Source organism: Diadema setosum, chromosome 1 (genome assembly GCF_964275005.1).
Source record: "Diadema setosum chromosome 1, eeDiaSeto1, whole genome shotgun sequence".
NCBI lineage: Eukaryota > Metazoa > Echinodermata > Echinoidea > Diadematoida > Diadematidae > Diadema > Diadema setosum.
Window position 1 is genome coordinate 29,813,385 of NC_092685.1, and position 27,534 is coordinate 29,840,918.

Here is a 27,534-nt window from a genome sequence, read left to right on the forward strand (position 1 = left end):
GGGGGGCTATACATGCTAAAGTTGGGCCGTGGGGTGGGGGTGGGGGAGGGGGATCCTTTTCAGTGGTAGTAGTAGTAGGCCTACTGCATGTGCGGCGGCCCGAGAAGAGTGCGCTTCTGCCACTATTCCCCGCGTTTCATCAGACGTCTTCTGAGCATGCATGGGACCAAGCAAGAGAGAGTGACTGTTAAACTAATATACTGACATGAGGGTGGCGGCATTGATTAGGTAAAGTAATATATGATGTTTATAATTGATTGGAAAAAGTTATTTCCAGGTTATACGATAAATGCGAGCATCATAGATTTAACGAACAGCCATTGCGTTCGTTCAGTCCCACACGTGTATTTTTATGTGACCAATTAATTTACTTAGCTGCACGCACATTGACATGATTGAAATTGACCTTGGCCCTTGCACTACCGTACTTGAATATTGAAGTATTAATCCATTTCAGCAGCTCCTTGGAACTATCCCGGGATGGTAAAAGTGTCTTGCGTCTGTGAGAGGTGGTGACATGGTGAACAAGATGATTTTAGATGTCACTAATGTCAATGACCAGATGACTATGTTTATGTGCATAGAGCTGTCTTTATGTCTAAGTGCAACTTTCACTTAAAAAACTAAAATAAAAACATGCCTCATTATTGCCTGCCCTTAGTTTTAGAGTATGTGTGACCCAACAGGACGCTGCATCACTTGGATGACCTGGAATAGCAGCCTCTCTGAATGTAGATGGGTTGGTAATCTTGACCACATGTCCTGACAGATGGTTCAAAGTTTTGACAGCTCACCAGTTAGCTGTGGGGGAAAAGGGAAAATGTGTACAGATCGGTCTGCTGGTGCGTGGGTATGATACTGATAGACGTGGGCAAGAACAAACCCACAGATTATAATACTATACATGTATCTCTCGTTATATATTCATAATGATATTTTACATTGGGTTAATTTTTCCCAAGAAATGCTGATTGTACCTGGTATGGCATCCCTTAGACAGAAAGATCCGTCTGTCCGGAGGAGTCATTTATTATTTTGACGTTATCGCTCTCCTCCGTATAAGGAGGGGATCCGTGAAGCCAGATGCAGTCTCCGCGGAACTTTTCCCTGACGACCAGATACAGACCGATCTTTCAGTCAAGGTATCCTCTGATGACTGTATGTTTTCAGAGTATCATCATACAGTTTCAGGTGTTTAACCCTTTGAACATAGGACATGTGTATTAAGTGTGCCAAACAGAGTACATGTATATTGTCGGTTGAAAAAGGGTGTTAAGTTCCCACTATTACCTAAACCCATAGTGTTCGAGGCAACTTATCGCCCTTCTCATTATCAACAGACAATATGTAACTTACATGTACAATTGTATGTCCATTTGCAAACATAGCACAGTACACTTTAAGTGTTTTATTTATGGATGGATTTAAACGGCACAGACATACAGAAAAGCTAGCAAATTAAGAAAGGAGACAAACCTTGTACAATGTTAACTATTGATTAAGATTATTGGAACCAGAAAATGGTTCAATTTTGTTCTTATTTTAAAACTGTCTGATCATACAGCGGGGGCAAAGACAGCTGCTTCAACATGATGCAGTGTGTCGCCGAAGGTCATGACCTTGTAGCTCTGGTCAACCTCTATCCACATCATGTAGGTGAGTATTAAACTACAAATACTGTATACAATTTTACTACAAAGAAGAGTGAAAGAGTACTGTGGGACTCCCTTTATAATGAAGTCCTCGGGACTGCCCAGTTTTCTTTCGTTCTATTGAAATTTCATCATAACCGAACAAATAAGCAATAACAAACATGGAATGGGTAATGTTGCGTCCTGAATTTTTACTTCGTTTTAACAGGAATTTCGTAATAACCATTTTGGTTATATAGTACATTGTATCTTAAGGGTGGGTGTATGGGATTGTATGTTTGTGGTAACGGTTCATGGCTGTGTATGTCTGTGTGTGTGTGTGTGTGTATGTGTGTAGATGTGTTAAGATTTATTTAAAAATTCATATTTGATTTAAATGTATGAATTTGAGCAATGTGTTGATTGTGTGTGTGTGAGAACTTTTGCACTGTGTATATTCAAATGAAATGTGATTGATATTAATTCTTATAGAATGAAATCCAAGATTACCGGTATGAAAGAAACATGTAAACAGGAGGGATGGAGGTATGAAATAAATGATACATAGCTAGTACTTGTGTAATACTTTCAAAGTAAAGAGGCCTCTCAGTCACATAACAATGACATTGCATCTGACCTTCATCAACTACAGTGTACTGCAGCTGCTACTGTACATATGGAATGTTTCTTTTGACAGTATTTGTGTAAATTTTGTGCTATACTGAACTAGTGTAAAAATGATAACATGCAAATATTTGTGTGACATAATTATGAAGATATGATACTCTTATCTACAGAGTGGAGCTCACTGAACTTGATCCAGAGGAAAATGAAAACAAGGCTTTAGAAGTTTGTACTTTTACAGTAATTGAACTTGAACCAGGAATCAGAGACTGTTTGATTGGCCCTGTGAGCCACAGCAAATGATCAACAGTATTTCAGCAAGAATATGAAAAAGGAATGAAGAAACACGAGAATGAATCAAGCTTGCCGTAAAATGCTTGAGTTTTCAAGGTCATCATTAGTTGAGAGAGCTCCCCTGAGATTGCTTTGATCTTTAATTTGTTGCAATGTGTTTGGGCCAATTGGCAGTGCTCACATGATGCAAAGAGAATATGAAAATGTACATCAGACTTCCTTATTATGTCAGTCAGAAAAATAAAGTTTGAACGATGCAGTATGATCCTCAGTATCAATAGGAATGACTCACTTGAAGATGTGTTCAGACTAGTATCCACTGATTAGATTTACTTCTTATGCTGGTTATGAGTGATTGTAGAAAACTTTTTAACCCCCTAGTTTTTGTGTGCAGATACTAACACCACTGTACAATGTGTAGCTCTGAGAAGGTCATTTATACAAATAATTCCAATGTCTTCTGATCTGATTGTATCTCGTGCTTGCCTCTGTCCTCGTGTATTATTATCACCAATGGCATTTCTTCACCAGATGAGCTGGACAGCTACATGTTTCAGACTGTGGGTCACCACGCCATTGACCTCTACTCACAGGCCATGGGGCTGCCCCTGTACCGGGCCCCCATCAAGGGGGCTCTGTGGAGCAAGGGAGGGACTACCACCCCACTGCCGGAGACGAGGTGGAGGACCTCTACCAGATCCTGAAGAAAGTGAAAGTTAGTCCCTGAATCTGCATCCATCAAGTCCTTGCTTTAGGTTTATTTTGTGTCCATAATATGGCATATTGTAAACATCTTTGTCTTTGAGCGATTAGATTTTCATGCTGAGTAGTTCAAAAACATATTCCTGGATTCCTAAATTCATGATGCCCAATTTCTCACAATTTATCACGTAGAATAGACAATTGGATTTGACATTTCTGTACATGAAAATTAGTGTACTGCCTGATTGCCCTGAAAATGTAAATTAAACGAACAACTAATGTTTGAAGAGGAAAGAGACTTGTGAAAATCTTGTACAATGTGCATCAAAGTTTTCCAGTAGCATTGGCGACAAAAGTATTGCCAGTCCCAGGGCCAGGGTCATGACCATCCATGCAGTACAGGGCTGTACTGTTTGCATAGCATCTGCATTACTGCTGCACTATGAAGAAACTGGCTGGGTCACTTTCATTGTCATGTCTTTTTTGATAAGGCAATCAGATAACAGATAAAAATTGGGTTCAGACTTAAGTAGGTCAGGCACATCAATCAATGCATAAACTTTTGATAAGGCAATCAGATAACAGATAAAAATTGGGTTCAGACTTAAGTAGGTCAGGCACATCAATCAATGCATAAACCAGTGTTGCACAGTAGAAGCATTTATCAGCTGACAAGCACACAAATCCACCCATTCATTTCAAAATGTGCATTGAAAATTTTGAAGATATTTTTGCAGGTTTTGGAATTCTTGCCAGCCAAAAACATTCTGCATTAACCCGTTGAGGACGGTTTGATTTTGCTACAACACGCATTTCCCATAGACACCTGTCCGAGTATACTCGGGACTCGTCCTCAACAGGTTAACAGTAGTCATGTACTCTTTCACAAATTGCTCTCACATGCATAGTATCATAGGAATTTGATGGATAGGGGTATGTGTTATGAAAAGGTGTGCACATAAAACTGCATCCACTATGATGCAAATTCCTTGAGAAATAAACATAAGAGTGATTTTCAAAAGTATTGATTATGTGTCAACCAGTAAATATTGCATGCATTATTGATGGTGGCTTAAAGGTAGGGGATACCTTTTACAGACCTCCCAAAATGCAGCAAAACATTAAATATGAACCTCAGGGGACTTGTTTAGGCCACTGCTCAGAAATTTGGAAGTCAACAGTTATCTACAATTTGAATAATGCACAAAACTTTTAACTACTCAGTAGTTCTGTGTGTCAGCCACACTTAAGCCTTTTTGTTGCAGTCATCTGTATTTTTTTAATCTATAAACACAAATCTAAAAGTATAAGAGCTGATGTAACAACATTTTGTGTGGCAAGAATGTATATAGGAATGTTTCTAAGTTTTGATGAACTTTCTTCACAAAAATATGTACATAATGGACACACATGCAGTGCATGGGTCTGCAAAGGTAGCCTAGTAATGTACTGGAATTTACGGTGAGCGAGACCAAAATTCAATTCAAAATCTAACGGTCAATAAAAATGTACTAAATGTTACCTTCCACTTTCAATAATTTATGGGAGTTTCTAAAATGATACTCTCTTTAACATACCACTGTATTTATACAACTCTTAATTCAAGGCATGCAAATGGGATTCCCTACCTTTAAAGTTGTGTTAAAAAGTTAAAGATGGGAATTTTACAGGCTGGTCATTTGTTTTCATTATTGTACCTGAGAGAGGATCATAAATATGCCCTAATTTCTATAATTTTTGTGATTATTACTTTTTCATTGACACATGTGCAGGGACAGAAATGAAAGGTAGTGATGGGGATTACTTTAATACATGCTTTCAGTGTTACAACATCACCTATTCTACCATTTGATTTCATATGACATTATTTCTGTCCTGCTTTAAAGGAAGACCTGCAAATAGAGGCTGTCTCGGTCGGAGCCATCTTGTCCAACTATCAGAGAGTTAGAGTGGAAAATGTGTAAGTTGCCCATTGTTATGGTTTGTAGAGAATACATTCTTTCTTCTTTATGTGTTTGTTTGCTTGTTTGTTTTTTAATCTTTGCATGTTCTTTACTTAAAGGTTCTTGCAAAAAGAAAGAAAGAAAGAAGTAATGTAGACTCTAGTGATTGAATGCTTTTAGGGATTTTTGCCAAGATGGGAATAAGATTTATTTTTTCTGTGTGGTATTAGTATCCTGAAACAACTGGAGTGATATCATTGCATACTACGCTACCCCAGGTTAAATATCCATGGTATTTATGTCACATTCAGCTAAATTCATTGATAAATTTCGGTTTCACGGCATAATAATGACATTGACCAATTTCAAATTGAATCTATCATATGTACCTCCAAAACGGTGTGAACATACACATCATAAAAAGCAATGTGAATATTTTTGTTTTGTCTTGTTTTTCTTTGATACAGTAGGACAAATGATATATTACGAGAAAGCATGGAGTCTAAAATTATGTACCTAAATTTGTACTTGTTGTTGATTCTAATGTGTGATGAGGACTGTAGTCAGAACTCATTGAGGAAACAAGTTACAATGTATCTACATCATTCCTGCTCAGAATGTGAATACCAGGGGATTGACATTCAGAAATTTTCAAAATGGATATGGTGTAGCTGGAAGGTACTTTCAGTTCTAATTAAAGATGAGGAAAAAAAAACCAAACACCGAGAAATCTCCTCTTTTTTTTTTTTTCATTGCTTTATCAAGATACATATTGATCTTAGATTATGACATATTTGTATGCCATACTGATTCTAACTAAAAGCTGTGTGGAGGCATACTCCCAGCCAATATGAAGAAATAAATATTTAAATTAGATATTTACTGGATATGCACAGGTCTGTAACAAACTGTAAAGTCAGAATCAACAATGATGGCAGCAATGTCAATATCTGTTTTGTATCCTATGTCAGATGTTCTCGTCTTGGTCTCACATCCCTGGCCTATCTGTGGCGACGGGACCAGACGGAGCTGCTGGGGGAGATGATCGATGCCGACATCCATGCCATCATCATAAAAGTGGCAGCTTTAGGTTCGTGTGTGTGTGTGTGGTGTATATGTGTGTAAGTTTGAGTTCAGACTAGATTTTTTTTTCCAAGAAACAAATGGTGAAATGTGCCCAATTGCCTTGAGCAAACTGTCATGTCCCCAGTTTTGAGCACTTTATGAGAATATAAAAAGTGGGTGCTAACCCCCCCCTAAAACAAGGAAACAAAGAGACGAGCATCCCCCCCCCCTCAACATGACCTTCACCTTCTGAATGGCATCCGAGGTATCTCCTATAAGCAGGGAGTATCTCTCATGTGGCATAACAAAGTGCAGTTTGTGGGTGTTTGGAACTGTTATGGCATCTTTCCATCTTTCTTCCAGTAGGCCCGTGTTCTGTTGGATGAAGGTGGCATCAATGTAGGCAGGATGAATTCCTGGGTTTTTCTGCGCAGCGAGCTCATAGAAATCAGCTGGGGTTGTTGCTTGGCCTTCCCCCCACGGCAGATGTAGTACCATACAGACCTCTTGATTGTTCCTCCCAGGCCATCAACAACTCCTTTACCTACACCAAGTTCTTGCTCCTATGGGTGAAGGTTGGAAAACAGATAGCGCTGTTTGAATTGGCTGCTTGCCCCATCAGAGAATATGTCTATTTGACCGATGTTTGAGTATTTGTGTTTGAGCTCTGAGAAGATACGAGCCATGAAAGCATGTACACCGACTTTAGTGTACTGCAAGTCGTCTAATATCAGCACAATGCTATCATTAACTCCTGGACTGATCCATGCATGGGCTGTGAAGATTGTTTCTTGTTTGTGGCACCAATGCCCCGACTGGATTTCGTTTTGGTGTACCAAAGAAGCATTTTCTGAGAAGTCAACTTGTACCAGGACATTGACACCATCTACAGAGTTCTTCAGCCTATGGAAGTGGGCAGCTTGTTTCCGCTTGATGTATATATATGTGGATCAAAAACCCCTTCACTTGAGATTTGAGCTCAGCAAATATTTCTCTCTCTGTACCCAGGATCTCTACTTTTTCTACCCCACTATCATTTTGCCATTGTTGGTACTTGATGATGTTGTCTTCATGTTCCCGATTGGGTGCAAACTGGTCAATTTTGTCCTTGTGATCAGAACATTCCATGGCCATGCACTCCTTGCACCCAGTGTCACACACTATTTGTTCAGTAAAGGATGAGATGTCAGTTGGTAAGCCTGTGTGCTCATGGAGAGCTGCCAACAGAAGTCGTGCGTTCTCATGATGAGGGCATACACAAACATTATGGGGAATTTCATCATACAGCTTCACATATTTGGGCAGGCACTCACAGAATTTTCTCAGACTGGTAGTGTTCCCTTTTCGTTGCTGAAGAGGGTGTATGCCTCTCGGAGAGACATCATCAGGAACCTTGCTTGGTGAATAATTTCACTTTCTCTCCTTTCTCATTTCTCATTCGGATAATCACACGATCCTTTCTGCCAGATGCTTGCCAAGAAATGTCTTCTTTCAAGAAGAAAGATTTCACTTTCTCCACAGTTTGAGGGTCTAATCCTGGTCTGCCCTTATTTTTCGCTGGGAAATTGAATGCAATCTCCAGTCCAGCTGATTGTGCTATTCAGCAGCCACCATTTTTCGCTTTCTTGGTGAGTATGGCAAAGACTGCTGGGCTTGTTTCACTGCTTTTCCCAAAGCTTGGGCAGTCTTGTATGGTGTTGCTGTGTTTGGATGGTCCGATGTGCCAGTGCTGCCATCTCGAGTCTGCCTTTCAGTCTCGCCACCATTTTGCTTCGCACGCTTTGCACGACGAAGATTTCTGATCCGTCTATTTTCAAATGCACGGTGTTCATCCAATTCATTCTTTGTCATGTTTTTCATTCTTCTGGCTCTTGCCTTCCCTTTCCGTTGCTTATCCTTTTGAAGGTGTTGCTTGTACAAGTTTTCATCATTTGGGATCTTTTCCCTTTTCCGCTTACACTTTTCAGCATTGGATAAAAACATTGTGCTAGAAGTAGATCTTGAGAGAGAAATGTCTGATTAATTGAAATTGTACTGAGTTACTGGAGTGGCAATATGGTGGCGGACGTTCACCATGTCAGACATACATTCAAAGTGTACATCCAACACTATAATATCTCAGTTTTGACAAACCATACAAGTGACCTTTGATGATGGTTACTTTGCCTATGACAAATGTACTTTGCATCCTGAGTGATATGCTTTATCTCCCTTCAGATATCTATGAATATTAAAAAATGCATGTTTACGGTGTCGGACATACACCACCAAAGTGGTTGAACCTGGGAAAACTGTCAATAAAAACAAAGAGACTGGGAGTTTTCTTTGATTAATATTGAAAAGTGTACCTGTCAACCGTATTGGTAAGATATAAGAATTGTGTAGTTTTGAATTCTTCGTGAAATAAATCAAAATTAAATTTTAGCTATTTTTAAACCTTAGTTAAATGATGGAAGCAGATCTATTAAATTAGATGTACTTATTTTATATCCTTATGTTGATACATTTTCCGTAATATACTCTCGTAATTTCTCGACAGGTTGAATAGTCTGAAAAAGTAGGGCATTTCTTAAAAAAAAAAAACCACAAAAACAACAACAACAAAAACACTCCAAACTGTAGTTAAATGTGGGAAGCAAATTTAATTTCAATGTAAATAAAGTGTACCTATTTTATATCCTTATGTTGATACATTTTCTGTGATATACTCTCATAATCTCTCGACAGGTTTAATTGTCTGAAAAAGTAGGGTATTTCTTTTAAAAAAACACCCCCCCCCCAACCACTCCAAACTGTAGGTACGCAAATTCAATTTCATTGTAAATTGAGTGCACCTATTTTATATCCTTATGTTGATACATACGTATCTCATAATATACTCTTGCAATTTCTCAACAGGTCTAAAAGCCAAACATCTAGGGAAGTCCATCAAAGAGATCCAACCTCACATGGAAGCAATGGTAAAAGTCATCATTGACTTTTTATTTTTCCTAGTATAGGCTGCAATTAAGTACTCCCAACCCACTGGGATTCCTCATTTTTTTTATATTAATGGATCCTATTATTGATATATTTTATATACCCCCCCCCCCCCAAAGAAAAAAGGGTAAAAGAAGAAACTAGATGATTAGTGAAGAAATTGTCCTATTAAACCTATATTGCAACTGACCTCTTATTTTAGCAGGCACCACACTATTTCTGGAAGTCTTTTTTACAAGTACATTGTACATATTTGATCTAGATGGAAAATACATGTGGAGATACCATGTGCATATGGCATATCACTTAAAGTGTAGATGAATATAGGTTTCGTGACTGTACTTTGGGCACCTATTAGCTCATCTAGTTCTGATGGAGTAATTAAAATTTAGAAGAAGACTGCTGAAGGTTAAGACAGGATCCTGTGATGACGTCTTGTAATTACTCAAGAGTGGAGTGCTATTAAAGGTAACAGCTGGGGGTAAACCTCCCCCCCCCCCCCCCAAAGAAAAAAAAAAGACAAACAGAGATCATAGTGTCACACATTTTTATGCCTCCGCCACGAAGTGGTGCCGGAGGCATTATGTTTTCGGGTTGTCCGTCCGTCCGTACGTACGTCCGTACGTCCGTCCGCTTTCGTTTACGCGATAACTTGAGTAATATTTACTGGAATTTTACCAAACTTGGTCCAAGTATGAAGTATGATGGGGCAATTATTTGATTAGATTTTGGGTGAAATCGGGTAAAGGTCAAAGGTCAAAGGTCAAGGTCAAATCATGAAATTGTATCCGTTTACGCGATAACTCAAGACTGGATGGAGCAAATTTCACCAAACTTTGTTGGAGGATGATGTATGATGGGACAATTACTTGATTAGTTTTTCAGTGAAATCGGACAGAGGTCAAAGGTCAAAGATCAAGGTCAAATCCTAAAATCTATCTGTTTACGTGATAACTCAAAACTGGATGAAGCAGCTTTCACCAAACTTGGTCCAAGGATGATGTATGATGGGACAATTAGTTGAGTAGATTTTAGTGACATTGGCAAGAGGTCAAAGGTCAAAAGGTCAAGGTCAAATGCTACAAATGTTGCAATTTCCCCCATATCTATGCAATGCCCAAAGGTATTATCTTGAAACTTGGTGTGGACATGTACTACTGCGAAAAGATTCTCCAGAGAGAGTTTCATGTCATAAGGTCAAAGGTCAAAAGGTCAAAGGTTAGGTGAAAATGTTGCAATATCACTTTTCTTGCAAATGGTTCAATGTATCTTCGTGGAATTTGGTACATATGCATGTACTGTCTGGCAGGGATTATCTAGGGAATTTAGGGGTCATGGGTCAATAGTCAGGGGTCAAAGGTCAAGGTCAACTCCTCAAAATTTTACTATTTCCCTCATATACTAGTATATGCAATGCTTGTATTATTAGTTTCAAAACTTAATACATGCATTACTTAATGGAGATTCTCCGGGAAATTTCCAGCCAGAAGGTCAAAGGTTAAGGGTCAAAGGCCAGGTTTCAATGCCCCCCCCCCCCCCAAAAAAAAAAAAAAAAAAAAAAAAAATCTATTTTGTACCATCATCACACTCTTTCTTCATACCTTGGAAATTACTCAATGCATAAACTTCCCCAAAATTCCCCAAATATGTGTACCTGCACTCTTAGAAAATTATAGCAAACCCAGTTCAAGACATTTCTGACAAACATGTCATTTCAATATTTTGCCAGTTATGTGAAACTGTCGTGGATCACACATTGTGAAGACATTGTACTATACGCCTATTGGGAGAATCATGCATTATGGCGGAGGCATCAGTCGCCATAGCGACATTTCTAGTTTTATTTCTTTTTAGCCTCCAGTATTGAATGATATTGTGCAACCATCTATGCCATTACATAATATCTTGAGTTTTATGATTTCATGCATTTAACAAAAAATCTTGAATATGTACCATACGTAGTTTGAAAATGTTTTTGGATATTTTCAATTGTTGTTTTCCTCTGCAGAAAACCAAATACCAACTCAATGTGTGTGGGGAGGGTGGCGAGTACGAGACGTTCACGTTGGACTGCCCTCTCTTCAGCAAACGCATTGTCATGTGAGTTGAGGTACATTGACCTAATTGCGCTTCAGTTGCGGGATGCATGGGACAAAGTATGGTACCGAAGTCTTTTTGAAGACGACACATCAGATTGTATTATGTCATAGATTGCAACATATCATCAACTGTAAAAGTCGAAATTTTCGTGCCCGGCCTGGCAAGATGAATTTTGCATAATTTTTTATATGACTGTCACAATGTTTTAGTATTAAAGCACTTTAAACTGCTCACCGCTGCCACAGCGGTAAGGACTTTGGCAGGACATACATGCTTTAGTAACTCACCCTACAGGACTGGTGAAATTGAAAAAAATTACAAATACCAAAACAGTTTTACCCCTACAATATATTTACCTTGAAATTGAAGATATGAAATCATATTACATAATATAACAAGCATAAAAAATTGGGCCCTTTTGGTTTTGGGCTAGCTTTATGTCATATGAAATGCATGAAAATGTCCACTTCAATGGCAGAATTGAATAGTGTCCTACCTCTGATACTTGGACAATATATAGATTTAATTGCACTTTGGTCAAGTGCAGACTGTTTCCTTGGGGACAGGTTCTGGCTCTGGTGATTTACAGTAAGACATGTCAAATTCATTCCCCAGTGATATTTGGAACACACTGATCCAAAAACCTATGTGTACGTGTAGGTCCTTGTTCTGTGACCTTCTAGTATACTCATCTGGAAGAAACTTTGAAACGAGGTGAATTGCAAATCTCTGGATCCAATAAATTAAGATTGCCAAAGTTCAATTGACACCATGATAAATGTACACTTCATTGAGTAACTGAGAGGAAACCTATTGTAACTCATCATTGCAGGTATTTGTGAAGTTAACTTACATTTTACTGTTCATGTACATTGTTTTATTGAATGGGTTTTCTGTGAAATGTTAATCCCTTGCCATGTTCAATGAAACTGGATGCTGTAAATTGACAGTGATGGAGTTCATTTTCTCTCCAGTAGGGGCATAGCTATCAGTGGATGGAAAACAGATGTTGGTTGCAGTGTCACCATCTATTGTAAAATTTGGCCTGGTATCCCTTCTTTCTGTTTCATGCTACATGTGCAGTGATGACTTCAAAGTTGTGCAACATGACGAGGATGACATTTCACCAGTCTTCTACATCCACTTCAACAAGATGCACCTTGCAGCGAAAGACAAGGTACTACAGTGCACTGGAGATTGAAGTGGAATAAGATTTATTATGGTTTTAAGTCCCTTCCTAGCCATCCCCTTTCCCCAGATGTTTAAAATTACTTTCATGTGTATCTTACAAAGTTCAAGTTGGTAGTTTTCATTGTAATGTAAAGTTGGAGACTGTTGTGAAGGTAATGTTGGTTTTCATGCTGTGTTATATTTAATTTGCAATATAATTTTTTATTTTTTATTTTTTAACTGATGTTGCAAGATGCTTGCAAAGGACAGCCAGGACACCCAGAAGAAGAAACAATAATTCTTTATTCACAACATATCTTTGAAATCATTAGTGATGTTATGATGTACATACCTTTATCGTTAGGTGTGTCGTCAAGTCTGGAGGTAAGTGACTAGATCAGGCACACTTTAAAAAAAAAAAATCTTTGAATTAATTCTCTCTTTTTTGTTTGTCCATTTCAACCCCCATAGATTGTGGAAGAGAAGAGTTTTGCAGAGAGAATCAGAGACATCAAGATGAAGTGGGGAAAGTCTCTCTGTAGTGACCTGGACATTCCTGATCTGACTCCAAGCAAAAATTCCCCTCTTGAGAATCCCAAAATCAACATCAACTGTTCATTCACTGAGGGTAGGAGAGAAGCCACATATCCTGGGTCCATGTTGCATAAAAGTTGAGATTAAATATAAGTCAGAAAAACAAGCATGAGTCTCTGAATACTCAATCCTGATTGGCTGATACCTGACTTAATTATGTTTGATTGCATCTTTTTTTATTTAACATGGCCCAGATTTGAACATCCTTCTTTGAAATGGAAAGAGTTGAACCCTCGACATATGCCATGTTGCCATCTATGCAACCAGCTAATAGTCACTATCCATGCCCATTGACTGTGGCAGATTGTATTTTGGAATACTTCCATTTTTCAGATATTCCCCACCCCCAAAGTTCCTCCCTTACCTTTTTTTTTTAACCTGTTAAAAGTATTTTTGTTTGGTGTTGTTTATCCAAACTCTTTGAATATATTTGCCATTGGTGGACAATCGTGTTAGCACTTTGAGACTTAAAATTTAGTTGGCATATTAAGAGTGAATTTCAAAGATAAAAGAGTGATTAAAGGAGAGGAATGAGAGGAATGTTTTGGAACCTCTGAAAACAATATTTTATGTGAACTCTTACCGGTTGTTTTCAAATTCCATTGTTGGATGATGGCATGAAGTTTTGCCTTTTGTTTCAGTATGAAATGACTTTTATGTTTTTCTTACCACTGTGATGTCTAATTCGTTAAGATGCAGTCATTGACTCTTCATTCTTCCGTACCAAGAAACCATTCTATTGACTAAAAGTGCTGAAGTGAAAAGATGAATGTTTACACTGTCTGCCTACAATTTTCAGAGTCGGAGACTTGCCAGCCTCCATTGTGTAACCATGGTAACCAGGGCTTTGCCTGGGTGTCTGGTGTGAGGGCATCCAGCGAAGCAAATGGCGGTAGTGACTCCTCCGTCCTGCAGAGCACAGAGGTTGCCATGGAAACACTCAAAGGTAATTTGGGATTTAGCAAATGGTGAATTTCACACCCTGTCTCATCAAACATGTGATTTTCTAAAACAACAACAACAAAAACAAACACTGAATGTAAAGTAGATTTGTTAATCACCTTGCTCTTGCATAAAGAAAAATGTTTTATACAGTGAATCCAACAGTATGTGAAGATACGCAGCTTTTAAAAAGGACTTGAGTAAAGTTATCACTCCTTAGCCAGTGTATATTAATACCTGTCCGTTGATATTGTCTTCAAAATAGTGATGCATAGAAATATTTATAACGGAGATGATGGTAATGATGATGATAGGAGGGTAGACAATAATGATGATAGTAGTGATGTGATATTATCATTGATTTAAAAAAAAAACCCAAACAAACAAACATAGGAAATGACATCACCTCTTTTCATTATAACTCCAAAAAGAACAGCTCCAGAGTCAGGGATATGGTCTACAAGATGCCATACTGGTTCACCTGTATGTCAGAGACATGGCTGACTTTGCCCACATCAACTCCATATACTGCAAATACTTCTCACTCAATCCACCAGCAAGGTAACTCATGGAGTTTGATTTTCTTAATTCTGTTCCAATGTAAAATCATAGAATGAAAATGCAGTTAATTGTACCCTGGGGCACCAAATGGAAACTAGCCATTTTTAAAGAATTGTTATTGTTTTTATGCCTCCGCAACGAAGTGGCCGGAGGCATTATGTTTTCGGGTCGTCCGTCCGTCCGTCCGTCCGTCCGTCCGTCCGTCCGTCCGTCCGTACGTCCGTACGTCCGTCCGTACGTCCGTCCGTCCCGTTTTGTTTTTGTCGATATCTCAAGAACCGTGTGGTGGTTTTACATCAAGCTTGGTATGAGGGTATATCCTTGGGGGATAATACTTTGTGTGGATTTTAGGGTCACAGGGTCAAAGGTCAAAGGTCACAGGTTATTTTGTGAAAAAAAATTTGAAATTTCATGTTTTTCTCCATATCTCGCAAATGGTTCAAGGTATCTTCATGGAACTTAGTATATATGCTTGTACCGATGGGCAGTGATTATCTAGGGAAGTTGGGGGTCATGGGTCAAAGGTCAGGGGGTCAAAGGTCAAGGTCAACTCTTCAAAATATCACTACTTTCCTTAAAATGAAATATGCCTGAAGGTTTTTTTTTTTTTTAACTTGATGTATGGCATGTATTACCCAATATATATTTTTGGGGAAGTTTCTTGCCAAAAGGTCAAAGGTCAAAAGGTAAAAGGTCAAGTGAAAGTGCTAAACTGCACTTTTTCCTCCATATCTCTAAAGTAACTCAAGGTGTCATCTTGAAACTTACATATTTATGCATGTTCAACCTAACAGTGATTCTCTTTGGAACTGTGAGGTCAAAGGTCAAAGGCCAGGTTTAGATAATGCTATTTTCCCATTTGATACTGAAATTATACTTTTTCTCAATACCTTGAAAATTACTCAATGCATAAACTTATAAAAGGGTCAAAAGTCAAGTAAAAATCATCAGTTCCCCAAATACCTGCACTCTGACATTTTAATCATTCATCCAATTGAACCTAGTTCTAGGAAAGTGAACATTCAGCACATTTGTGTCAAACCTGTCATTTTAATATTTTGCCAATTGTGTGAAACTGTCATCACACATTGTCAAGACATTGTACTATAGACCTATTAGTAGAACCATGCATTATGGCGGAGGCATATCAGTAGCCATAGCGATATATCTTGTTTATTTTATCATTTTTATGCCTCCGCCACGAAGTGGTGCCGGAGGCATTATGTTTTCGGGTTGTCCGTCCGTACGTACATCTGTACGTACGTCCGTACGTACATCCGTCCGCTTTCGTTTACGCGATAACTTGAGTAATATTGACTGGAATTTTACCAAACTTGGTCCAAGTATAAAGTATGATGGGGCAATTATTTGATAAGTTTTTGGGTGAAATCGGCCAAAGGTCAAAGGTCAAAGGTCAAGGTCAAATAATGAAATTGTATCTGTTTTCGCGATAACTCAAGACTGGATCGAGCAAATTTCACTAAACTTTGTCTGAGGATGATGTATGATAGGACAATTACTTGATTAGTTTTTTAGTGAAATCGGACAGAGGTCAAAGGTCAAAGATAAAGGTCAAATCCTAAAATTTATCTGTTTACGTGATAACTCAAAACTGAATGAAGCAGCTTTCACCAAACTTGGTCCAAGGATGATGTATGATAGGACAATTAGTTGAGAAGATTTTAGTGACATTGGCAAGAGGTCAAAGGTCAAAAGGTCAAGGTCAAATGCTAAAAATGTTGCTATTTCCCCCATATCTATGCAATGCCCAAAGGTACTTTCTTGAAACTTGGTGTAGACATGAACTGCTGCGTAAAGATTCTCCAGAGAGAGTTTCATGTCATAAGGTCAAAGGTTAGGTGAAAATGTTGCAATATCACTTTTCTCGCAAATGGTTCAATTTATCTTTATGGAACTTGGTACATACGCATGAACTGACTGACAAGGATTATCTAGGGAATTATCAAAGGTCAAGGTCAACTCCTCAAAATTTTACTATTTCCCTCATATACTAGTATATGCAATGCTTGCATTATTAGTTTTAAAACTTAATGCAGTGTATATACATGCATTACCTAATGGAGATTCTCCAGGAAATTTCCAGCCAGAAGGTCAAAGGTCAAAGGTTAAGGGTCAAAGGCCAGGTTTCAATGCCCCCCCCCCCCCAAAAAAAAAAAAAAAAAAAATCTATTTTGTACTGTAATTACACTTTTTCTTCATACCTTGGAAATTTCTCAATGCATAAACTTATAAAAGGGTCCGTCAGAATTCAAGTAAAAATTCTCAATACCCCAAATATGTGTACCTGCACTCGTAGACAATTATAGCAAACGCAGTTCAAGGAAAATGAACATTCAAGACATTTCTGACAAATCTGTCATTTCAATATTTTGCCAGTTATGTGAAACTGTCATGGATCACACATTGTGAAGACATTGTACTATACACCTATTGGGAGAATCATGCATTATGGCGGAGGCATCAGTCGCCATAGCGACATTTCTAGTTTATAAATATTTTTCCTTCAATGCAGTTATGCTGTTGTTCTAATGTGTGTACTTCCTTTGCATTCCCTCAAAGCCCTGTAGCTTTGGCAAGCTTCCTTTGCCATTATTATCAATGATATACATGTATGTAGGAAAAGGTAAGAAATTACCTAACACTTCTTGCACAGATCATATGAGGCAGCCTTGCTCTTTCTATATTATTCCCTTGACCCTAACTTACCTGGGCTATTTAGCGAGCTTGAATTCCTGGGGGGGGGGGGGGGCCATTATGGCCCCCCCTTCAGATCTCGGCCGTTAATCGCGCGATCGCCGCAAAATTTTGCGTGAAGATAAAGCTGGATATAATCTACAAGTCTGTTCAATTAAATTTTCAAAAAATTTGCATTTTCTATTTTAAATTAATTAATTATGTAAATATATGCAAAAAAAAACTAATTTTCATCTGTAATTGGCTTATAAAAGCTTATGGAATGCTGATTTTTGGTGTAAATATTCCTAGTGACATTCCAAACATTTGTACGTAAAAAAAAATTCAGTATCAAAATTGATTTCTTATGTTTTTTATTGTTTTATCAATTTTTTATGTATTTCTTTGTTTTTTCAAACTTTTGTTTTTGTTATTTTTTTCAGCAGAATTTGTCATACACAATTTTTGAAGCATAATTATACTAAAATAAATTGATTTCAGCCATTGAAATCAAAAATATGAATCTTTATATGAATTACTTGAAAAAACACAATTTGTCTTGACTTTGTACACAAAATCACGTTTTTGAGCAATTTTGGGTTTGGCGAAAACTTTTGAAGTGGCGTGGCTTCAGAACGGTATGCCCGGGCGTGACAAATTTGGTCTCAAAAGTTGCGCGAGACTTGAAAGTAAAAAGTCAGCGAGCGGCGCAGTCAAAAAATTTTGCGCGCTGGAATGGTCACGGAATTTGTTGAGGGGGGGGGGCCATTATGGCCCCCCCCCCCCCCCAGGTAAGTTAGGGTTAATAATGACTGCAATAAAAAAGGAGTACAGTGTATTATTATTGTTATCATTATCATTATTGTTATTATGCTAAGCAAATCATAAACAGTGCTGAATTGACATCGGGATATTTATTTGCCAATTGCTAAAATTTGGCTGCCATAATTAGAGCAATGTATAACTATACATTTCACAAACCGAATCCGGGCAATTACCCCCAGAGGGCAATTACCCCCCGGCTAAATACTGGTTAGTGGTTTTGAGACGAATTATGAATCGAAGAACTGGAATTTAACTTACTTTTTTGGCAACGTTTCGCTGATTAATCACAATCAGCTTCATCTGGCATCCTTCCAGAAGAAGGCTGGTCGTTATATACGTGAATAATAACTTTCATCAACACTGGTTAGTGGTAAGGTTAGAGTTAAGATTAGGGTTAGGGTTAGGTTTAGCGTTAGGAGTTTGGGTTATGGTTAGGATTAGTTTCAGGATTAGGATTAGGATTAGGGACAGGGGAAGGGTCCGGGGTAATTGCCCAGGGGGTAATTGCCCTAGACCCTTCACAAACATAAGATGGCACTACACAGCGCTGTAACCTGCTGTATGAGGGTAACCTAGAGTATGGCGTGATACAGCAAATATTCATTTGAAAATAGCCTGTTCCCATCAGATACTCTGTGAATGTGTATGTTTGTATACACAGGGTGTGTGTTCAGGCTAGTATACCAGAAGGTACAGTACTACAGCTGGACTGTCTAGCCCACCATACACCACCCCCTCAGGGGCAGGGCGGGGGTGAGGAAGATAGGGATCCCGCTCACTACAGGACCACCATGCACGTTCAGGGCTTATCGCACTGGGCTCCAGCTAACATAGGCCCTTACAGCCAGGCTGTACAGGTGGGTCAATGGAGGTTATTTGTTCAATTTTTTTTTTTATTTTTTTGTTGTTGTAAATGCATCATTTACAATAAGTTTTACAGTGTGATATAATTCTTTTGTCATGAAGAGTTTCCATTTTATGAGCAATAAATGAAATGAAATGAAATGAAGTTTATGTGTCATTTTTGTGATATAAAAGAAAGCAAAATATATCTTGTTTTAACAATATAGATATCTATAGCTGTGTGATGATCTTGAAAAAATGTCAGGTCTCTTTTTTTTTTTCATTCCCTTCTGTTTATTTTATAGATTGGGAAATTAGTGTTCTGTGCTGGTATAATAGCACTATGCCCTAGCTCCATGCGGATGATAGAGGGTGGTATCAATGCAGAGAGCAGGCTGTCCCTACGAAGTGTAGCCAGAGTCCTGGCCGCCATGCAGCGCGGGCTAGGCCTGAGGGACGTTGTGGCTGCCACCTGCTACCTGATGCAGCTGGAACTTGAGGGCACGGCCAGAAACCACTGGCTGAGATCTCTGGAGGAAGAATCGGTTGGTAATCTAACCTTTAGTCTTACAATACTGTGTACTCTGTCTATGACATTTGCTCCTGCGACATCTGCTCTTATGAAATATCTGCACACCAAGCCAAACACAAATTCTACCCACAAACATAACCTTAACCCTGATCCTAATCCTCACATCAAACTAAACCTGAAACCTTATCACAACCCTAATCCTTACCTTAAATCATTGGAGAAAATAAGACCGGAGCAATTGTCACAGGCGCAAATTTTGTGTTACCATACACTTAAAAATGTCTACTTTGTTTGCAAATTGGTTCTTCCTGAAAATTTAATGAGTGGTTAAATTTGGATCATGGAGTACATGAAATAGATGGAGAAATAGGTATCAGTCATTCATTTTCATTAAGAAGCATACGCATCCATTCTTCCACACAGAAGGCGCACCAAGACTTCGGCTTTCTAAACTGAATTATCGTGCACCATGTTTATGTACTATGTACCTGTGTACCAGTACATGTGGGCATGCACATCACATTCTTGTCAGGATCAGAGATAGTATTTTCGCATCCTGTAAAATTTGTAGAATTTGCAAAAATAAAAGACCTGAGAAATATGATGTATACAGTGATCATGTTGCTGTTATATTGTAGTGCTGTCGGTATAAACAATACAGAGACTGGTAGAGACCATCTTGTCTGTCTTTGTTTGCTTTTTTTTTTTAGCATTCTTTGTTAGACCCTACATGCAACTGCCGTAAACCATAGGGAGAACAACTTTGTTTTAGATGTTAGAATACTGTATAACATTCATTTTCCTATTTCCTTTCTTTTTTTTCTGTGTGTGTGTTTCCATGAAAAAAACAAAATTCATGTTTGCTCGTAGAACGATTGACATGTATCAACAGTGTCTTATACATCTTGAAGATTGTCACTTCTTGGCATGAGAGACTATTTTGGCCATCAGATATCAAAACCTCTACAATAACTGATACATGATCATTTTTAGGACATCATAGTCTCCAGTCCAATATTTGTCGTCATGTATTTGGCACATTTTTTGTGTGCATTTCTTGTGTGATAGACTGTAAGTCGGGGCAAAAGTACTTGATACAGATTAAACGTGAACATAAACATGAACATGAGAATATGAGTGTCCATGAAATTCTCTTTGTAGGCAGCAGATGAGCATCAGGAGTTATGCGGCGAGCGTCCCAGCATTCCTTGCCTGGTGAACTACGTCGTCGTTCCGTCCCTACCCAGGGGAGCCCTGGTGGAGTGGCACGTAGTTGCTGCCACAGATAAGCACACGTGGCAATGTGAGTAACTAGTGGCAACATTATACAAAGAGTGGATGGTCACAAGTTCGATGGTGCAAGATTTCGCATGAGGTGAAAGATAGAGGTGCTCTATTCAATGAGAAGATGATTGTTATCGGTTAAAAGTTAATGACGGTAAAATGCCTGGTTGTAACTGATTTATTGCGCATGTTTATTATGACGTCAGAGGCTTGCAATGGTGCAAAAGCTACGAGTTGTATCACGAGTTCAACTTGGGAGTCAATGTAAATTGATGACATCACCCATGCACTACTTTAAACGTCAATATTTTTGCGTGATTAATTTTTCACGCCTAGTGGCTCAAAAACACATTCGTGGGTTATTGAATTTGTGCTGCGCAATTGTCAACCCATTCTCAATGTGCAGAGACAATTGTAAAGATATTTTCGCAAGTTTTAGAATTCGCGCTAGCCAGAAGTAGCACGAAATGGGTGAAACTTAATGTACCCCCAATTTCTGCATTTACAGTATCCATGTTTGATCAAAACAAAATTGCACAGCTCAACAGCGACAGTGTGCAATGGTACTTTTAACTGCAAGTCACAAGATGAGCAATCAACCAATAAGCCAGTTCGGGGTTCCACTTTGAGCATGAGCAGAAAAAGGTCATTTGTACCATTAGAGCATGCTGGTCTTTAAATTCACTGAGATAGGCATCTGTGATGTAATGCTTATTCAAGTAATTCTTGCAAGTGGTGCTTGCCATCACATCCACCTGACAGTAAAAGCAGTATTTGGCAAAAACCAAAAGAAAGTGGTTGTCATTACATTCAATGGAAAATAATGAAATGGATGCTTTCCAAAGTGCCAATTGATGGATCATTCTGGTCGCCTGGTCTCCATGAGTTGATCCTTTATTTGAACATGACTGATGCCCTGATGAATTCCATAAATTGTTATGTCGGGCAAGCTAATACATTCTGTTGTCTGAAGACGAGCGGATTGCCTAATCAACTGAGAAAGAAGAAAGGTCATTTGTACCCATCTGGACATGAGCTAACCCCGAACTGCAGGTAGAGTCTCTTCAGGTACTGTATGAAATATGCCACTCTGCAGTATGTAAGAGTTCCCATTTCACCCTGTTATGTCAGGCAGAGTGTGACAGTTTGGCATCCACTGCAAAATTGTATGCAAATGAAGATTTCTGTAATCCTTTGATCACTGTATCAGAGGTGTTCCAGTGACCTTTCATATGGAAAGATACAGCTGCCTTTCATTCAACCTGAGGGCAAAATAGAATGCCCATCATATTCTTGCTTTTTACATGTTATGTACACTTTGTCTTTTTTGTTCTGACATACGTATACTGATGCTGCAATACTTTGACAAGGTTTGTTTGTTTACACTGGTCAATACTGGTAACAGCCGTGCATACAGATGCATAATATATTCATGTGTCGAATTGATCAGTGAAAAGCACACATTGGCATCATATTTTTTCCGTACACAGTCCTTTTAAGTGGAAGTTATGTTTAAAACCTTGTGACTTGAATGGTTCACATAAAGTACCTTACTACTACTACTACTACTGCTGCTGCTGCTGCTGCTGCTGCTGCTACTACTACTACTACTACTACTGCTACTACTACTACTACTACTACTGCTACTACTACTACTATAACTACTACTACTACTACTACTACTACTACTACTACTACTACTACTACTAATACTACTACTATGACTACTACTACTACCATCACTGCTGCTACCACTACTATTCCTACTGCTACTGAATGTATATACTACTACTATTACTACTACTACTACCTGAACTCCTATTACCTGTACTACTACTGCTATTACGTACTAGTAATGGTTCTAATTCTACTTCTCTAACTATTTGATTTGTCCTTTGATTGATCAATTTATCATCTTATCATCTTATGTCAAGATTATGAGGCTATATCTTCAGGAGAAGCTGTTACTGTGGAGCTGAAGGTGGCATGGTGCAGTCAGTCCGGAGCAGCCTTCATCTCTGCAAGAGTTGGTGAGATGTGTTCACTATTTTTCTGTTCAAAGATTGTTGTAAAAACTTTTGGATTTTTAATTCTGCTTGATTCAGACTAAAGCTTGTTGTATGCACACACACAAAAAAGTGTTGACTCTGCTGAACTCTGCAAAAGTACTCTAAGATGATTTTCATTTGAAAGGAAAGTAGAATGATGATGGAGATAATGTAACTCTAACAATATTAAAACGGGCATTAATATAATGAGAATCATGCTTTGAAGAAACTGTTTTGTTTGTTGTTTTTTTTTTCAATCTGAATAGCGTGTGCTATCAATAATGCTGCAGCGTATCATTTCTTTTGAGAATGTATTCACAGAAAGCTGAAAGCATTTTTATCTGTGTAAATCATTGCAACATCAATGTTAATCTTTATGCAGTATTAGTTTGGATGGACTGCTCATGGTTTGTAAACAAAGCAGCAAAAACTATATGGGGGAAACATGAAATTGTTCATGATACCTAATCATTTTAATGAATTTCTTACACATGTGAAGGCTAGAGTGTACTCTGTATGGCTACCATATTTTTGCACATTAGACATTCACTGACCACATTAAAAAAGTCCCTTTGCCCCGACAACTGTTAAATAGAAGAATGAAATATATTTGTAGTATTGTGTGGAGCTCCTTTGGGAGAGTTGCTTCTCATCCCAAGATGGATGTTTGGATGGATGGATGGATGGATGGATGGATGGAAGGATAGATAAACAGATAGGTGGATAGATTGATAGATCTGTAGATCATATATGATTATTCACATATTCATTTCATTTATCTTTAAATGTATGTCTTGGTAGTCATCAATTTCAATAGTCAGTGACACACCCTCTTGGCTCCTTCATAGACCCCCAGCCGAATACCACGGAGATCAACCTCCACTCTGCCGTGAAGGCACTGGTCTCTGCAGTCTCCATGGAGATGAACGGCCGAGGATGGGACACCCATGACATCCTGTCCTTTAAGGTCTTCCATGATCAGAGTCAAATACCTCAGTCGAGAATCAATGCAGGTGTGCTTTAACACTATCTTAGTGGAAGGAGAAGGGTCAACTTGACCCCCTTGACATTTCATGTAATGATCCTGCAACACGCAAAGATTTTTCAGCGCCATTTCATGACTTTTTTCTTTGAATTCTCCCGCATATTGTGAGACCAAAGTTGCGACATTCGGGTGCACCGTTCTGAAGCTGCGTAATATTTTGTGTATTCATGTCAAATTGACCCCCCATAAAAACTTGATCTCAAATAGCCCAATTAGAATAGGGTTAAGTGCTCTCTGTCTCCCCCTCTCTCCCCTTCCCCCTCTCTCCTTTGCCTTTTTTTCTCTCTTGCCTTGCCCCCCTCCCCCTCTCTCTTTCCCCTGCCCCTCTTTCTCCCACCCCCTCCCTCTCTCTCCTTCTCTCGGCTCTCCAAAGCTTCATAATCTTTCCCCTTTCAGGCTTTAAGGCAAATCAGGATCCCCTGGGAGCATTAGACCAGGCACCAGACTTCACTGTAGTGAGCAGGGTTCTTTGGATTCATGCATTAAGGCGGCATTTAATTTGTCCACATTTTTCAAATGACCGCATTAGTGAATTTGATGTCTTGCACTGTATCATTATGTATGTAAACTGCAGGAAAGGTAGGTCAACCTTTCCATATGCGATAGAGCCTGCAACAGTACATCCAAGATTCTTGACGCTGGGTGCCAGGTTTAGGTGGAATTAAAAAAAAAAAAAAATGTACCATTAGCTGTGTGATCCCCGGCACTAAGTTTTCTTCTCAGAACTAACTTGCCAAGGTAGAGACTGTATGTATGTGCACCAGACATTGGATAAACTGTGCATCCTGTATGATCCACACATTACACCTTGCGTTATTGTGGTAATTGTGTGACTACTGCAAATTTATTGAATTTATTGAAGGAGGAATTCCACTCCGTTTTCAAGCCAAAACCTTCAGAATATCAACTGCTATGTAAGCAAGCACAAAAGAAAGAAAGATGATGAGTACTGGATATATTTGTTGTGCTGTTACAAGAGAGCATGTAGCAGAGAGAGTGAGGAAGAAAGAAGACAATTAGATGTCAAAGAAATCGCACTTATCTTGGATTTTGTCCTTCCCCTTTAATGCTTCCCACAGCTCTACACACTGAACTGACACAGAGTCGAGACAGGCCAGTCCACTTTGCAAGTCTCCCTGTGAAGTCGCTGCCACCGCCTTGCATCTTGGATGCGTGTATATGGATCCAGGCCCAACCCTCCCCTACCAACGACGATGCCGACTTATGACGCCCAAGCATGGAGATCGATTAACCCCTTGCAGTGCTGTATAGTGCTGGTCAGTGCATTCCCTTTGCAGAGATGCTGAAGATCAAAGTTGTCCTAGAACTACTTGTGCATGAATAAAGTGTACATGATTCCATTTATCTCTGTTGAATTACACTGGCCTGTGTGTGTGTGGGACTGTTGCAATGTCATACTCAGCGATGTTGACTGGTATTTATCCAATACAAGTTTAAATTTGATAAACCTAAAGTTGATTTAGCCCAGCAAGTGTATGGAGGCATTAGGGGTGAACTTTACAGTGTATGTGTAATGTTTTTAACCCGTTGAGGACGAGTCCCAAGCATACTCGGGCAAGCGTTTATGGGAAATGCGTGTTGTAGCAAAATCAAACTGTCCTCAACAGGTTAACCCTAATCAGGCTGGGCTTTTTTGGCTATGCTATATCTGGGGGGGGGGGGGGGGGCGGATTCCGCCCCCCCTTCAGATCTCGCCTATGGAACGCGCGATTGCGCCGAAAATCGGCACACGCGACGCCCGCGACGTATACTATAAAAATGTATGGTTGCTTTCTCCGAAAAATTTTTCTTATATTTTATATTAATTAATTATTGTAATTTATGCATAAAATCAGTTTGGGGCTCTAAATCACTTATTAATGCTCCAATTAAGCTAATTTCTTTTTTAAAATGTTTCTTGTATCATTCTTCTGAGACATAGGATAAAAAAAAATCTGTATCGAAATTAATTTCTTATGTATTTTATTGTTTTTTGAATTTCTTATGTATTTCTTTGTTTTTTGACCTTTTGTTTTTGTTTGTTTTTTGGCCAAAATTTGTCACAGACATTTTTTGAAGCATTACTATGCTAAAATAAATTAATTTCGGCCATTCTAAGTGAAGATATGAATTTTTATGTGAATTAATTGAAAAAACACAATTTGCATTGGATTTGTACACAAAATCACGTTTTGGAGCAATTTTGGGGTTGACAAATTTTTTTCGAACGGGCGCTGCGTCAAAACGGTACGCGCGGGCGCAACAATTTGGGTCTCAAAAGTTGCGCGATACTTGAAAGAAAAAAGTCATGAAACATCGCGGCGGGAGCTTATCGCGTTGCGCAGATATTGCGCGAAACGTCGAGGGGGGGCGGATTCCGCCCCCCCCCCCCCAGCCTGATTAGGGTTAAAAGTCACTCTTTACTGTCTGTGCTTATCTGTTATGGAGTTTTTAAGTGATGGGGGAGGGAGGGAATTGGGTCAGGAGGGGGGATCACGTGATATTGCAATGTTTTTTGCACTGATAGACAGTATCACAAATGTTTAAGATTACATTTCAGTTTACACGTAGTTGTGCAAGTAATGAATTAAAATAATGTACATGATTGTAGTGTACAGTGTAATACTATTTGTACAAGAGGGGGTATGCATTGACTGCATAAACAAAAATTGCAACTTTGATTGCATTTGTAACTTTGATTGAATATAAGCAAGTACAACTGTACCTCAGAGACCATCAAAATGAACTACCTAAAAGTACCTTTTTAAGGGCTGTGAACATGAATGTGTATTGACTCTATATAAGTACTCTCGACTTTCCCCCCATACTGGGTCCGCTATGAAGTGACGTCAGTTTCCTCCAGCTCTAACAACTACCCTTGTGTCAAATTGTTGATGAAGTAAAAATAAGGGGTAAGGGGGCCCTCACAATAAGACCTGACATCATGACGGTTACTTGGCTATAATAGGTTTCTCTATTACAAAGTACAATGGAGACCTGCAAAATCATCTTGTTATGAAGAGGTTTTGTTGTATGTGTCTGGCCTCTTTTATATCGATCGAGTTTCCACTGTACGTTGCTCTCCAAAGCCTTCAGTTAATTTTAGTAGACCCAAATTTCCCTCCCAGAGTTAACACTACACCTTGCTTAGTGAGGGGATTCCTGAAGTATTTGGTGCCATTCTAATATTAAAGGTCCTGATTACCTTTGGGGGCAGTGATTTAACAAATGTTCAAGATATCACATTTGATGCATATGCGTAGGTCTGTTGTACCACAAAACATCCTACCATATAAAATTTTTGCAATAAGGCCTAAAATATAAGGAGATATCAGCATTTTTCTCAATAATCCGTACAGTGTAACTGTAGACGGTTTAGTCTGGAAACATTGTTACTATAACTATTGTTCACATTTTGTGTATTTAACAATACTTAGCATCAATTGTACTGATTCAAATTTTTACAGTGTGTTTTTCTATCCCTAACTAATACTTAAGAACTATTTAAAGCACTTATCCTGTGTTTTTATTTCATCTGCAAATGGTAAATTATGCCTTTTCTGAGGTTTTTTTTTTTTTTTTTTTTTTTTTTTTTGGTGAGATAATGAAAAACTTCTTATGAAATATGAAAGAGCATGTAGTTCCAAGAGGATTCAAT

General features: G+C 38.6%; 1 protein-coding gene across 1 annotated transcript; it reads left to right on the plus strand.

Moving 5' to 3' along the window:
* Positions 1 to 108: 108 nt before the first annotated feature.
* LOC140229501 (uncharacterized) lies at positions 109 to 25,537 on the plus strand. Its single transcript, XM_072309754.1, is given in 18 exon segments — positions 109 to 228; positions 1,565 to 1,656; positions 3,081 to 3,173; positions 3,176 to 3,264; positions 5,138 to 5,211; positions 6,166 to 6,284; positions 9,158 to 9,219; positions 11,247 to 11,338; positions 12,422 to 12,515; positions 12,980 to 13,136; positions 13,902 to 14,048; positions 14,476 to 14,605; positions 18,786 to 18,981; positions 19,273 to 19,512; positions 20,661 to 20,802; positions 22,718 to 22,813; positions 23,680 to 23,844; positions 24,956 to 25,537. Coding segments are annotated over 18 exon segments (2,160 nt in total). The 5' UTR covers positions 109 to 205; the 3' UTR covers positions 25,105 to 25,537.
* The last annotated feature ends 1,997 nt before the right edge of the window (positions 25,538 to 27,534 follow it).